Below are 16,347 nucleotides of genomic sequence, written 5' to 3' on the forward strand. Positions count from 1 at the left end.
TATGTGAAGAGAAGCTCTGCTTTCAAAGACACCAAGAATACTTCAAGGAAATATCCACTAATGCGCATTATTATATATTTTTAAGCAAGCTAAAAGGTCCTCTAGAACTGTAAGTCATTTTATATTTTGCCTGTAAAGCATGGTTGTTTTAAGAACATCATTCTCCCACAACTTGAGAGACATCATGACAAATGTCTCTGAAAAATGTTTACTAATGTGGTTCAGTGACTTATTGCTCTATGATGTATTGTTGTAAAAACAAGAAATGACACTTATACCGTTAAATTTTTTTTAATTAATATTTCTATACTCTAAAAAACAAAAAATGACACATTGGCGGCAACATTCTTAATTCTGTCAGTTAGACATAGACAACAGCATTATTTTCTTGTAAAAAATAAATAAATGATTTGTTTTACGTTGTGATACTAGAATAAATGTACAAAATACTAAATCATGTTAAAAGGGTGATACAATTATATACATCTATCTGTTCCATTTCAACAAAAAAGGAAGTTATATATTTTGAAAAAGTTACTGGAAAGATGGAAACTGGATGGTAACAAGTAAAAAAATAAAAAATAAATGGAAAATGGTAAATGGAATAAAAATAAATACATTCGTACGTTTTTATAATATATACTATATATAAGTACATGTACAACATATCCATTTAAAATATGATTTCCTTTAGCGCATGGCGATCATCCATACAGGCACGATAGCCTCAGGAAAGCCTTCCTGCTTTTCCACGTCCAGTATGGTGAGGCCTGCTGTCTGAATGATGTTCTTCATGATGTCCAGGTGGCGAATGATGCTGCTGTCAATGGGGTCCAGCTTGCACCCCTGCCGCGCCATGTTATCCTTAATGAAGATCACACCGTTGGGCCTCAGGCTCTGCTTAGCACGCTTTAAAAACTCCATCAGGTCCTTATCAGTAAGATGACCTGAAAAATGTAAAAATAGTTGAGGAATCAGTTAATTCTTGACTAAAAGAGAGTGTGTAAATTTCAAAATATCCACAGTCCAAAACTCATTTAGCAGAAACGGTTCATGCAAAGCTGAGCAACATCTGTATAAAGTCCAGAATTCTTTATATTTTATATAACTTCTTGTTAAGTCACCTAGGTCTTAAAAAATCTGTCACCATGCACAATTTCAGTTTCATATAGATATCTGTGCCGTCGGTGTCAAATGTACACAGACTGCAGTGAGGGAGATGAAACTGTATAATGAAACAAAAGACTCGGACTAGCTTTCAGCTGCTCTCATTAAAGCAAATGGGCAAAGATAGCCTGCATGGACCTACTAAAATAAGCAAATGTATGTGGGCAGAAAACACAGGTCAAATTAAATATTTGTTACATAACATAAAATAATCCATGAAAACAATCCATCCACTCACAGGCAACCCACTGCAGCCAGATGACATCGTATCTCTTTGTAGGTGGGGTGAATTCTTGCAGGTTGTAAAGGTAGTAGGCCTCCACTCGGTCTGCGTAATCTCCGAGGTAAACCTCATGAGCGTGGAGGATGAACTCTTCCATCATGTCAAGCATCTCCATGGATTCAAACACAGGAAACAGAACTCCTTTAGACACCCTCCCGATTCCACAGCCACAGTCTAGTGCCCGCTTGGTGCCAGCCTTTCCTGGACCCTATAATAAATAAAAAAAAGTGTATGTTCAAAAATAATAAATAATCATGAGTGCTAGTCCAGGTTCAGGGTCAAAGTTTCAGAAGAACAGCTGAACACTATTTATTAAGCTAAAGCTATTTGTCAACTTAGATGTGTTAATTAACGATGTTCAAATAGCATTAAAGAGACAGCTTGGTTATTCTGATCTTAAGGTCTTGATATCTAAAGAATATGTGTGAGCAGACCGAAAAGGCAATATGCAATTAAAAATTATTGTCTGTCATAGACTACCTAGGGAAAAAGTAATACATTAAAATACATTTATTTCATACTTGTATACCACAAACACCAAATTATTTGTAATACTACTTGTGCACAATATTTCTTAATGTCAAACCTAAAATGTGTTTTAATGTCACTATTGATAGGGATTGTATGATCTTTGAATAATATCAGCCTTTAAATGCAAGATATTTAAAGAGTACCTAAAGTAATATTTCCATTTTAGCACAATCAAATATAATTCGGTATCTTTAGCCGGACTTCATCACTATTTACACACAATGAAAGTGCATTATGCACATAATTAGTTGCTCCAATTTTACTTTAAGTATACCAGTTTAGTGTACCAAAAGTACAATTGCAGTTAAAATTTTCATTAAGTACATAAATATGTAAATGTATTGTATTAAAAACTTTTTATTTCAATGTATTTCTTGTAAATAATACACATTCATTAAGAAATAGAAAATGTAAATTACATACAACAAACTTTTTCAGGAACTGTCTTGAGCCTTCCAGGTCGATCTCTGATATCTCCACAAAGTCTCCCATCATGCCCTCCTCTGATGCCGGGACATCCTTGTAGAAGTTCTGTGACCTGTAGTAAAACTGCTTCTCCCCTTTAATGTACTCACAAGTCACGGCATAGAGTTTCACTGTCGGGCAATAAACATATAGACAGTCACTAGACACAAAAAAACAAGCCCTATTTAATTACCAGAAATCTAATATTGTGAGGTCAGCTGTGGGATCAGAGCATTTCAAGGGAAAGTGTACAGTTATGAGATGAAGTTTCACAACAACACAACTTCTCGCAACAACATTTAGTCATAAGCAGTTTTTTGAAAATACCAGTTATTAACAGCATTTATTTTTGCAATTTCCAAGATGTTTTCTTTCTGCAAATGGGATTGAAGAACCAAGATACTATTGGTACTGACAGTGTTGTACTACACCACAAAGGAATACTTTATTGTTGGCACATTTAGGAGTTTAGATGAAGCAGCTCAACATATGAAACTCTGTCAGCATCAGTCCAATGTCACATTATTAAGTTCAGCTGGAACATCTGCTTTCTTGAATGGCTGGTCACTTAAATGACAGACCAGTTATTAAGTCAAAGCATGTTTGGAAAGTTTGAGTCAAACATTGGATCAGCAGATGATTAGCGGGAAGACCTTGCTGAAGGGTTATAGGTGCGAGAACTGGCAGGGCGACACGACTGTGATTAGGGCTGTAGTACTCGAGTCCGCTCCGGACTCGAGACATTTTTCTGTCATCTCGGACTTGTCTCGGACTCGTTGCATTTGCACTCGGACTTGTCTCGGACTTGGCCATTGGACTCGCCAAGTCTTCTAGTTGGTCTCGACCAAGTCCAGCAAAAAAATAAAATAAAAAATTTCTTCTTCAAAACAAAACCACATTTGCATGATGTCGCGGCTGAAAAGTGTGGAAAAAGCTAGGCGCACCGCTCTCCTTTTTTCCAAAGCACTCTGTAATCTGGTGTCTGCTGTTGCTAGGCAACCATGACCCGCTCTCCATGAAGACGCAGAAGTTTCAGCAAAGAATAAATGGATTTCCAGCACTAGAAATCCCTTGCAGTAGCTCTGCTACTAGATTCATTTAAAAAATGGCTTGTACAGCTAGATGTTTCTAATTTAACTTTCTACCTGTTAGATTGTGTTTTATTTACGTCTACACCTAGATAGCCTTAAACGTACCCTTTACAATAATGAAATACTAATTAATGTTGTACAGTATAGGGGTTGCAAGACTACTGATTTCTACTAGTCGTTTTTTTTTAATAAAAAAATGCTTGAGTTACTCGACTACTCATGGTTCATTCTATTGTAAATGAAAACACATTAAATAGTTTTTTTTTATGAATAAACGCTTATTAAAGTATAGCCTTATGCAACAATTACATATGTAAATTTAAAAAACTTTACGATTATGACATTACATATTTAAATTTTCATGTAACAGCCAGTATTTGTATATGTAACAATCACAACATTTTTCGTATCGCATTCGGATACAACGTCGTACAGTTACTTGATAAGACCGTTATTACTTTTTATCTTTTTTTCGTAGTTATCACTGAACAAGTATGTCATGTTAAACTAAAATAATTATGAATTTCTAAAATAATATTTATCATGCAAGCAGAGCGATGTCATGACAAACGTTTAGTGATCATCTGAACACGACTGAATCCATTCAATGCGCACATTTTCATTACGCAGAACTCTTTAAATGAGTCTTAATGTTTAGTGAACTTCACCAAACAAATGTGTGTGTGCCGCGCAAACCAGCAAAAGGTAAAGATGCAAACACGTAGGCCAAGTAGACAATGTATCCGTATCTAAGCTGATTATTAGCCTACTCTCGAGAGAGAACTGGTTTGGTTTTTGAGAGAGTGAGACGCGCAACGCTGCTGTTTGATTGGTGAGCGTGCTGTGCCGACTCTCCTTTATTAAACCGTCCTAGCCCTGCGTCTCATCCCTATCTCTATCGTAGCCTAAGCTTTAAAACATTGCCTTTTAAATATATACAAATACTATAACGTGTATGATGTATTATTATAGGTAAAATTACTCTTGCAACGCTCTGATTTCTGAGAGATGCACAGAGAGGCGACAACAATGCAGTGTTTGATTTGCTCTCTTTTTGCTCAAAAAGTTTACATTCACTTCACACTCGTGACTTTAGAGCTCTCCGTGTAATATTGCACTGATCCCCTGGCTCAGCTGTTATCTAGCTAACCCCGGACTGTGTCAGCTTCAGCCGAGTATTCAGGCAGAATTATTCCTTGTCCGTTATTCGTTTTTTAAGCCATTATCCTTGCCATTCTGTGACGTTCGTGCACCAGAGAGACACAGGGAGATTGCAGATCCAAATGCAGGTATTTATTCAATCAAGGTTAATCCAAATCGTAGTCAAACACAGCCAAGGTCAAAACCAAAAGGACAGTCCAAAATAAACAAACAAAGGAAAAGGGACAGGAAAGGGAACTCGGAAAAACGAGAGGACTCGGAAGATGAGCAGACTGGGAAGAATCTCGTGGAACGAGAATGCTGGCAACATGAAGGGTAAGGACTCCATACAAACAACAGGAAAAGACTGGTATTTATAGGGAGGCTAATGACAATAAAGTGACTGCACCTGCTGCAATTAACAGGAGTGCAATTACTGTGATGACAGGACAAGAGTAGAGGAATTCTAGTGCCTACGGTGAAGTGCCTAAGGGGAAGTGAGCCCACTAGTGGACACCCAGGGAAACAGAGACTAGACAGCGTGACATTCCCCCCTCCTCCACGGAGCAGCTGCCAGATGCTCCACCCAAACCCAAGGGAAGACCAAAAACACAAAGAGACCAGGAGGGAGGTGGAGCGGCGGAGGACCAGGGGGAGGGACGGAGGGCCAGGTAAAATGGAGAAAACAGAGACAAGACGACCAGGTAAAATGGGAAAACAGAGACAAAAGGAGTGCAACACAAAACAAGGAGTCCAGGAGGGTGGAGGACCGGCGGAGGATCAGGGGGAGGGATGGAGGGCCAGGTCCTTAGAGGGAAACAGAATGAAAGACACAGACAAGAAACCCAGGAGGGAGATGGACCGGCGGAGGATCAGGGGGAGGGACGGAGGGCCAGGTCCATAGGAGGAAACAGAAAAAAAAGACACAGACAGAAGAACAAAAAAAAATTAAAATAAACATAAAACCACAAGTCCAAGAAGGACATCACGTGACGCCCGCCAGGGCGGAGCAGACGACCACCACATCCGTGCGGCCGAAGCAGACGCCCCCCCAGGGCGGAGCAGAAGACCACCACATCCGTGCGGCCGAACCAGACGCCCCCCAAGGCAGAGCAGAAGATTACCACATCCGTGCGGCCGAACCAGACGCCCCCCAGGGCGGAGCAGAGGACCACCACATCCGTGCGGCCGAACCAGACGCCCCCCAGGGCGGAGTAGAAGACCACCACATCCATGTGGTCGAATGAACAGGAGGACAAGTCTGATTGGGCAAGTCTGAAACAAAGGACATGAACAAGTTAAGGGTTGCCTCCGTGGCCACAACAGGATCAGTCGGGTGCTCAGAGAGTTCAACTGAGACGTGACCAGGCTCTGGAAGTTCCGCAGAGGCGAGGAGAGACTCTGGTAGATCAGCAGATACGTGGAGAGGCTCTGGTAGTTCAGCAGAAACATGGACCGGCTCTGGTAGTTCAGCAGAGATGTGGAGAGGCTCCGATAGTTCAACAGCAAAATGACGAGACTCTGGTACTCCCATGGTGTTTCTACTGGGTTCCAGAAAATCACTGCTGACTTGACTCTGCTCATGAAGATTATTGGTGACTTGCATTTGTTCATGAAGATCATTGGTGATTTGTTTTTGTTCATGAAGATCAATGGTGACTTGCCTTTGTTCATGAAGATCAATGGTGACTTGCCTTTGTTCATAAAGATCCCCGGTGACTGGACTTGGTCCTTGAAGATCACCGGTGATTTGACTCTGTCCTTGAAGATCACCGGTGATTTGACTCTGTCCTTGAAGATCACCAGTGACTTGACTCTGTCCTTGAAGATCACCAGTGACTTGACTCGGTCCTTGAAGATCACCAGTGACTTGACTCGGTCCTTGAAGATCACCAGTGACTTGACTCTGTCCTTGAAGATCACCAGTGACTTGACTCGGTCCTTGAAGATCACCAGTGACTTGACTCTGTCCTTGAAGATCACCAGTGACTTGACTTGACTCTCGAAGGTCAACGGTGTCTAGTCTGGACTCTGGAAGGTCCACTGTGACTAACCTGGACTCTGGAGGGTCAACGGTGACTAGCCTTGACTCTGGAAAGTCCACGGTGACTAGCCTTGACTCTGGAAAGTCCACGGTAACTAGCCCTGACTCTGGAAGGTCCACGAGCACCTGACTCGACTCTGGAAGGTCAACAGGAACTAACCCTGACTCTGGAAGGTCAACAGTGACTGACCCTGACTCTGGAAAGTCGACGGTGACTAGCCCTGACTCTGGAAGGTCGACGGTGACTAACCCTGACTCTGGAAGGTCCACGAGCACCTGACTCGACTCTGGAGGGTCCACAAGCATCTGACTCGACTCTGGAGGGTCAACCGGAAACTGACTCAACTCTGGAAATTCAACGGCCACCTGACTCGACTCTGGAAGGTCAACAGGAACTAGCCCTGACTCTGGAAGGTCAGCGGTGACTAACCCTGACTCTGGAAGGTCGACTGTGACTAACCCTGGCTCTGCAAGGTCAACGGTGACTAACCCTGACTCTGGAAGGTCAACGGTGACTAACCCTGACTCTGGAAGGTCAACGGTGACTAACCCTGACTCTGGAGGGTCCATGAGCACCTGACTCGACTCTGTAGGGTCCACGAGCACCTGACTCGACTCTGGAAGGTCAACCGGAACCTGACTCAACTCTGGAAAGTCAACGGGCACCTGACTCGACTCTGGAAGGTCAACAGGAATCTGACTTGATTCTGGAGGATCAACTGGAACGTGACTCGACTCTGGATGGTCAACAGGAACCTGACTCGACTCTGGATGGTCAACAGGAACCTGACTCGACTCTGGATAGTCAACTGGAACCTGACTCGACTCTGGATAGTCAACTGGAACCTGACTCAATTCTGGAGGGTCAACAGGAACCTGACTCAACTCTGGAGGGTCAACGGGAATATGACTCGACTCTGGAGGGTCAACCGGAACCTGACTCAACTCTGGAGGGTCAACGGGACCCTGACTCAACTCTGGAGGGTCAATGGGAATATGACTCGACTCTGGAAGGTCAACCGGAACCTGACTCAACTCTGGAGAGTCAACGGGAACCTGACCCAACTCAGGAAAGCCCACTGTAGCTGCCATCCTCTGCAGTGGCTCCGGGCTGGCGGCCATCTTGTGCAGTGGCGCTGTGTTGGTGGCCATCTTGTACTGTGGTGCTGGCTCAGCAGACGTGACGTGAACAGTCTCTGGATCAGTAGACGTGACGTGAACACTCCTGGGAATCTCTAGGATCTTTGACAGCATTGAGAAATAATCCAATAATAATAATGGGAATTGGCGCTGAGCTGGCGGCCATCTTGCACCGTGGAGCTGGGCTGATGACCACTTTGTGCAGTGGCACTGTGCTGGCGTCCATCTTGCCTCGTGGCGCTGGGCTGACGGCCATCTTGTGCAGTGTAGCTGGACCTGCGGCCATCATGGGAAGTGGTGCTGGGCCAGCGGCCATTCTGCGCAGTGGCTCTGGGCTGGCGGCCATCTTGTGCTGTGGCGCAGGGCTGGCGTCCATCTTGCCTCGTGACGCTGAGCTGGCGGCCATCTTGTGCTGTGGTGTTGGGCTGGCTTCCATCTTGCCTTGTGGTGCTGGATTGACGGCCATCCTGTGCAATGGCGCTGGGTCGACGGCCATTCTGCGCAGCGGCGCTGGGTTGGCGGCCATCTTGTGCGGCGGCACTGGGCTGTCGGCCATCTTGTGCAGCGGCGCTGGCTTGGCAGACTTGCGCCTCCTTTCCCCTCTCTGTCCACAATGGTGAGACGGCGGCTCCCATCTGTTCCTCCCGCACCCAGGGTCGAGGGGGGGCCATAGTGGAGAGTGATGCCGGACCTCCTCTCGACCACTCACTCCTGAGCGACCTCCCCTGGTCCCACGAAACACGACCAGGCGAGTACCCTCGAAACCATTCCTCTCCTGCTCGGTGACTGGGGAGGAAATATGAACAGACATACCACTGGATCTTATGGATGGAGTCCTTCTGTGACGTTCGTGCACCAGAGAGACACAGGGAGATTGCAGATCCAAATGCAGGTATTTATTCAATCAAGGGTAATCCAAATCGTTGTAAAACACAGCCAAGGTCAAAACCAAAAGGACAGTCCAAAATAAACAAACAAAGGAAAAGGGACAGGAAAGGGAACTCGGAAAAACGAGAGGACTTGGAAGACGAGCAGACTGGGAAGAATCTCGGGGAATGAGAATGCTGGCAACATGAAGGGTAAGGACTCCATACAAACAACAGGAAAAGACTGGTATTTATAGGGAGGCTAATGACAATAAAGTGACTGCACCTGCTGCAATTAACAGGAGTGCAATTACTGTGATGACAGGACAAGACTAGAGGAATTCTAGTGCCTACGGTGAAGTGCCTAAGGGGAAGTGAGCCCACTAGTGGACACCCAGGGAAACAGAGACTAGACAGCGTGACACATTCCGAATAAGGTATTCGGCTTCAGGCACAACCCTAATTATTACATTACATATTTTATTTACATGCAACATAGATAAGGTCATATAGTAACAGCTCCACGCAATATTGTAATTATAAAATTCACATCGTATTTGCAAACACTTTGTATGCATTATGGTTAATGCATGCTGGAGTAGTTGATTATTTCCGACAGTGCCGAGTAGTCTATGCAAGCCCTAGTACAGTATGACAAAAATGTCGCTGTATTTATGTGCGCATGCCCAGTAGAGCCAAACGTATCCCTTCTAGCCTTAACTGCGCGCATTTGTCATATCCCGAGCTTTGCATGTGTGTGCACTGTGCCAAGGCATCAGTCATTTTAATTTTTGACCACAGACATAATGTCAGCAAAAGCAGCATTATTAAGTAAATAAAATGAAATAATGGATATTTTCATGGGTGGGGGGCATGGGGGCCCATCAAGACTGCCTATGCATAGGGCCCGGGATCTTGTGTAACGCCCCTGTTAGCCCCAACCCTAATTATACACCCTTGAACCAGCTAATCAAGCTCTTACTAGACACACTAGAATCTTCCAGATAGGTGTGTTAAGGCCAGTTGGAGCTAAACTTTTCAGGACATTGGCCATCCAGGATCTAGTTTGGAGACCACTGTCCTACAGAGTTGTTACTTTGCACATGCTTTTTTATCATTACAAATAATAATGTAAAATTATTTTCTTAGAATAGGAGATATGCTGTCTCTCACATCACATACATTATCAGTAGTTAAGTATGTGGTCTTGAAGAGGACCCTTTTTTCTCTCATTTGGACTCGGTCTTGACTTGGACTCGAAACTTTTGGACTTGGACTTGGACTTGACTTGGACTAGAACCTCTTTGGACCTGGTCTTGACTCGGTCTCGACTAGTCCTGTACTTGGACTTGACTTGGACTCGACAAAGCTGGACTTGACTACAGCTCTAACTGTGATACTGAAATTCTGAGCAGGGTTTAATATGTGAACCACAAGTTTACTAGTTCAAAGTCAAAAATAGTAACACTGAGCAGTGATTCGCTATGGACTGTTTTGTTTTGGTCCTGTTTATTTTTGTTGGCCCTCTTTATAGCACTCACTCAACTGCTTTGCCTTATTGGTCATGAGGCAACATTAAAACCTGCTAGTATTAGGAAACATTTAAGCCAAAGCAAGACATTCATTTTAATTTTTCTCTGAAAGAGATCGTTCACCCAGTAATGATAATTCTGTCATCCATTTACTCACTTCCATACCATTCCATTTTCTGTAGAACATAAAATATATTTTTTCAAATAAAGGTTTAGAATGACATGAGGGTTAGTAAATGATAACAGAATTTTAATTTGTCTCACAAAACACTTTCTGAATTCATATCAGTCTTTTAAAAATATGAATGAATGATTGTGTTCACTTTTGGTCTAAAATGCAATTGATGTCATTTATGATGTACTCAAAAATATTTTTGCTCCTAATGCTTAATTTTATTGTAATTTATTACACGAATACAACATGTATAACATGGATTTCACTGACCCTAACATAACTTTGCAGTAACATTTGCCGTTTCCAGCACTAAATGTGCTTTTTTTGTGTGTTGAAAAACTACAAGTGATATTGTTAGCTTTAAGTTACCTTCAAGTTACTATTTTGCATAAAGTTCACAGTTTAAAACTAAAGAAACACTTTTTTGTATTTTTCTTTTCACCTCAATTTATTATTCCTTTACATATTATTTAACACCAACTGTTTTTTTTATTTAATAAAGAGGATCCCCCCCCCCGTGTTGTTGTACATGAGTAAAGGCCAAGAGTAATATCTGTTGATCTCTGTGTTTTTACCGGACCAAACTCATCAGTTACAACACATATAGTTATGATTGAGTCTGTTGAATTCAAGCAGTAACTCACAGTAACACTGGCAGACTGCTTTGATTGTCTCCACAGTTTACACTACACAACATCTGATTAACGGTGTGGACAAGTAGAAATATAAGCTAACATTCATCAGACAGAGACCACTGTCAACGACACAAACAAAACTACTTATGAACTCCATACCATCATATAATATTCATGGCTGTTTAAAGGAGAACATTTGCTCAGTTGTTTATGTTAATGGTTCAGGAATGTTAACACAAAACATCTCCAAAGCCTATCAATACTTTGAAATATGCTGTTATTGCTACTAATGCACCAGCATAGTAAAGTCACAGCTGATATTTTATTATTCAGTAAAATGTAACCCTTGTGCGCTCCTCATTTGAGTCACACTCATGGTCTTCACGGTCAAAAGTGACCAGACTGTAACTTTTTTTTTCTTCAGTAAAATCAATCTTATATATATTTGTACATATGTTTTTATAACATAATGTTTTTTATTTTGTATTTTGAGATAACTTTTTAGATAACTATTGAGATGCTTGTGAATTCCCTAGTTGTTTTTATACATGTCATGATTCTGCCTTCTTGTCTCTGATTTTTCTCTAGTCTTGTGGCAGGATCATGACCGGCCCATGTTTTATGTGCAAGCACATGGCCATTTGTTTGGGCCATGTGCTTGCGTTGTCTCGTTCCCTTGCCCCGCCCCCCTTGTTACCCTAGTTTTGTCTTCATTGATTTACCTGTTCCACCTGTTGTGTTCATTAGTAGCCTCCCTTTATAACCTCGTGTGTTTCTCTGTCCCTTTGTCGTTCATTGTTTAAATATTGTCACGTTGTTTAAGATTGTCTACTGTTGCTACCAGTTGTGATTTTGTCAAGTCTTGTCTAAGTAATTGTTTGATCGTGTTTTAGTCATAGTCTAGTTAAGTGCAGTGTTAGTCTAGTTTTGTCTTCCTTCGTCTGTCTAGCCCTTGTTTTGCCCCCTCGTGGGTTTTGTTTTCCTGTTTTTTGTATAATAAACTGTGTTGCTGTGACTACTGTCTGCATTTGAGTTCATCCCTCCACCACCCATCCTGACAGAATGAACCGACCAAGAAGGAACTCAGCAGACAGGGGGTCCTCCGAACTCCAGCGACAACTAGAGTTCCGCAAGCAGTGCTGGCTGTCATCCCCTACTGACAAGAGGGTCACCCTCCCTTACTCGTCCGAGGGTGAGTGGATCCTGCGGAACTATGCCCAACTATGGGAGAGTATCTCCCAGGAGGAGCCGCAGGTCTCCCCCTCGAGGTCCCCACCTTCGGCCAAGCTGCCAGTGATCCCAGAGGGTCGTCTCCTGGCCGTTGCAACACTGGGGGATCAGGCACATCCCTCCTTGAGTCCTGAGGCACCTCCCACGCCTGTTAATCTTCATGGTAAACGAGGGAGACGGACCTCGTGGGATTCTTCGTCGGAGTCATCCTCGGCTGAGTCAGCGCTGTCTGAGACTGCCCATCCAACGCATGTCACAGATCCCGCTGAGCTTCTCCAACCGGTCACAAGTCCGGCTATGACTACCACACCGCGACCTAAGAGGAAGAGGAGGAGAAAGGGAGCCTCTCGCCCTTCATCTCTGCCGGTCCCAGAGCCCGCTACTGCAAGCGCTGTCCCAGAGCCCGCTATCGTGAGCGTCGTACCCCAGTCGGCTGCCGTGAGCGTCGTACCCCAGTCAGCTGCCGTGAGCGCCGAACCCCAGTCAGCTGCCGTGAGCGCCGAACCCCAGTCAGCTGCCGTGAGCGCCGAACCCCAGTCAGCTGCCGTGAGCGCCGAACCCCAGTCAGCTGCCGTGAGCGCCGAACCCCAGTCAGCTGCCGTGAGCGCCGAACCCCAGTCAGCTGCCGTGAGCGCCGAACCCCAGTCAGCTGCCGTGAGCGCTGTTCCAGAGACTGCTACAGACAACGCTACTGACAACGCTGTTTCCAAGGCGGAGATGTGGAGCGTGGGTTCTGAGTCAGATTCTGTGAGCTCCATTCCTCTCTCCGCTCCTCGGCCGCCTGCTACACCCCCAGTCATGTGTCCCCTGCTGTTTCCCCGGTCGGGCTTCCTGTTTCTTCGCCCTCTGTACCCCTGTGCGTTTCCCCGGTCACCCCTGTCACCACATCACCCCAGACTGTTCCTCATGTGTCCCCTATCGAAGTCTGCCCGGACCCCTCGCCATCAGCCATCGTCCTGTCCACCCAAGACCCCCAGTCCACCTGTTCACCCTGGACTGCCCCCTATGAACTTTGTTGTACCCCCACCCCCCCTCCCGTGTTTGTTATTTTTGTTGTTTAATCCCAACCCTGTTTTCGTGTCTGCCTTTATTGCTATTTGTCATGTTTTGTTGGTTTGTGTCCTGGTCTCAGTCTGTCATGTCACGTGTTTAGTGTTCCCTTAGGGAGCGTCTGGAAGCCGCTCCTTAGGGGAGGGGTTCTGTCATGATTCTGCCTTGTCTCTGATTTTTCTCTAGTCTTGTGGCAGGATCATGACCGGCCCATGTTTTATGTGCAAGCACATGGCCATTTGTTTGGGCCATGTGCTTGCGTTGTCTGTTCCCTTGCCCCGCCCCCCTTGTTACCCTAGTTTTGTCTTCATTGATTTACCTGTTCCACCTGTTGTGTTCATTAGTAGCCTCCCTTTATAACCTCGTGTGTTTCTCTGTCCCTTTGTCGTTCATTGTTTAAATATTGTCACGTTGTTTAAGATTGTCTACTGTTGCTACCAGTTGTGATTTTGTCAAGTCTTGTCTAAGTAATTGTTTGATCGTGTTTTAGTCATAGTCTAGTTAAGTGCAGTGTTAGTCTAGTTTTGTCTTCCTTCGTCTGTCTAGCCCTTGTTTTGCCCCCTCGTGGGTTTTGTTTTCCTGTTTTTTGTATAATAAACTGTGTTGCTGTGACTACTGTCTGCATTTGAGTTCATCCCTCCACCACCCATCCTGACAATACAAAATTGTTTATTTTTATTAGGCTGTGGATTAAGATGTATTTTAAGGCATTCTCAAAGACTACTTTTTGTCAAGGTTTATATTTGTTGCTGTTTTAAATATTGATTTGAAGTGTGATTTGAAGTGAAGTTTTCCTTTATCAGAGCTTAAACCTTCTGGGTATGATCTGATTTTAACCTCTAATTTCTGTCTTCTGACTCATTTGGGCTATATGGTAGCAATGCCAATTAATTTGAGTATGTATAATTCTGTATGTGTGTTTGTGAGTCAGTGTGTGTGTAAGTGTGAGCAGATGTATTCATTTTAAACTCTTGATGTTTTAGAGTGTAACCCCTTCCTTGCTTTCCACTGTTTTACTGCATTGTAGTCGAATTATGGATTTTAATTGCTGCAAATCCATTCATTTCCTATGGTCGGTCATTTTTGACCAAAGACCAGGAGTTTTTTTGTGTGTGTGTGTTCACATACCAAGTGCCATAAAAGTCACCAAGTTTCGTACCATTCTGGTGAAGCTATGATTTTTAAACATTCAAAATGTAAAATTCTCCAATCAGAAATGACCAAAGACTGTACAAGGGTTAAAGTATGCAGCATGCATATACATGTGCTTAAAATAGACACATGACTCTGTACACTTTAATGTACAGAGCAGCTTTAATAGGGACAGATATGCCAATAACATGAATATTAGTGGATGCAAACTAAATATTTATTTGTGTGTCTTTGGAACTTCATACTCCAAATGTCTGCCTTACGGTTCTCATCACAACAATATTGCAGGAAAACTTCAAAGGGTCATAATACACACAATTCACTGAGCCACCCTCTTACCCAGAGGAATCTGCTCCAGGAGGTACAGGTAGCTGGCGAAGAACTCCTTCCTCAGAGTATTGTGCAAGTGGAAAGACATACTGTGCTTGCACATCTCATTATCCGTCTTTGCCCAGCGGTCTCGGAAAGCTTGATGTGTCCCGTTAAACTCCATAATGGAAGTGGAATCAGACATTCTGAATTTTCTGCAAAGAGACTCAAAGCGTGTTTGATAATGCGTAGCTCAAGGTGTCTCTGAAGACACCACTGTGCTGCTATATCTGTAGGAGGCCTCTGGTTACTGACGGTTGAGCGTTCTTTTCTCAGCAAAGTGCTTCGAACTACCACATCTTATCAGATCATCACCACCTGGGGTAGTGGAATGAGAAAGGGATGGGTACGATTGCCTCAGAAGAGGGGTGGTGCCTTCTTCTTCAGTTCCAGAAGAAGCTCCTCTCTTATGTTCCATAGATACATCCAGAATGGCATATTAGTGCATACCAACACATGAACCAGAGAGTCGTGCATTCATTCACAGCTAGTGACAAGCGGCTTATGTAGTGGCTATTCTTAGCACTGCCTTCTCATGTTTGTATACACAGTATTGGTGGCAAGTTCACAGTGGTGAGGAAAGATCAAAGACAGGTCTAATCTGAACATGCTGTTGCTGCTTACTGTCTGCATGCATTGACATGAGAATGACACAATTGCTAAAAACAAAACATGTTTTTTAGACTTATACAAATTGTGTGAAAAGCAGAGATAGGGAGAGAGAGAGAAAGAGTGAAAGAGAGAGAGAGAGAAGATGGATAATATATCAGGCCTCTCATCTTTAGACATGTCAGCTCATGGGCCATGTGTTACTCATATGGTTGCAAATTTAGATAAATTGCCAAATGATCATCACCTTATGTGTATGTGATATTCAGTGAACCAGAACTGAACCAGTGCTTAAACTGGAAATGCATGCTCAATGCAATTAGAGAAGACTGTTTATAAATAAAGCAGGTCCTAAAGTTGGTCCAAAAAGCTATGTTAATATAGGTAAATGTTTCAAACATTTTGTTTGAGTTTTTAAAAAAATCGAAAAAAAAAAGGTCACAATACTTCCCTACCTGATTCATCACAGTATATACGACTTTTTTTATTATTATTACAAGTTTTCTGTAATGTTATGTTTAAATATTTAAATCATGCATTATTTAATTAAAAATGCACTCATTAAAAATCTTCTATATTTCCAGAACAGAAATCTTAACACTGGATAAAGCCCGGGTCAAAGTTCTTGTCTTTGTTTTTATAAAAAAATTTCTTACTGTGTACTTTCTAAGACAAAACTATATTTTTTTCTAATAGTCCAAAAACTGTATAAAAACTGGGTTGGTGCTTAAAAAGAATCATGTATTCTTACAATCTTTACTGTTCTGACAGAAATTCGTACAAGCTAATCTGGTTTAGAAGCCATCAATAACAAGTTCACTTCCAATTGAAAAATAGGTAGCTACTAGGTAGTTAAAACTATTAGCCT

General features: G+C 43.1%; 1 protein-coding gene across 1 annotated transcript; it reads right to left on the reverse strand.

The window, feature by feature from the left end:
* Positions 1 to 599: 599 nt before the first annotated feature.
* Positions 600 to 15,281, reverse strand: LOC132107265 (N-terminal Xaa-Pro-Lys N-methyltransferase 2-like). The gene is made up of 4 exons (XM_059513498.1): positions 14,841 to 15,281; positions 2,405 to 2,577; positions 1,406 to 1,658; positions 600 to 947 (listed from the first exon to the last, which is right to left on the reverse strand). The coding sequence occupies exons 1-4, from the start codon at positions 15,013 to 15,015 to the stop codon at positions 691 to 693; spliced, it is 858 nt and encodes a 285-aa protein (XP_059369481.1). The 5' UTR covers positions 15,016 to 15,281; the 3' UTR covers positions 600 to 690.
* Between the last annotated feature and the right edge of the window lie 1,066 nt (positions 15,282 to 16,347).

Source organism: Carassius carassius, chromosome 27, assembly GCF_963082965.1.
Source record: "Carassius carassius chromosome 27, fCarCar2.1, whole genome shotgun sequence".
Lineage (NCBI taxonomy): Eukaryota > Metazoa > Chordata > Actinopteri > Cypriniformes > Cyprinidae > Carassius > Carassius carassius.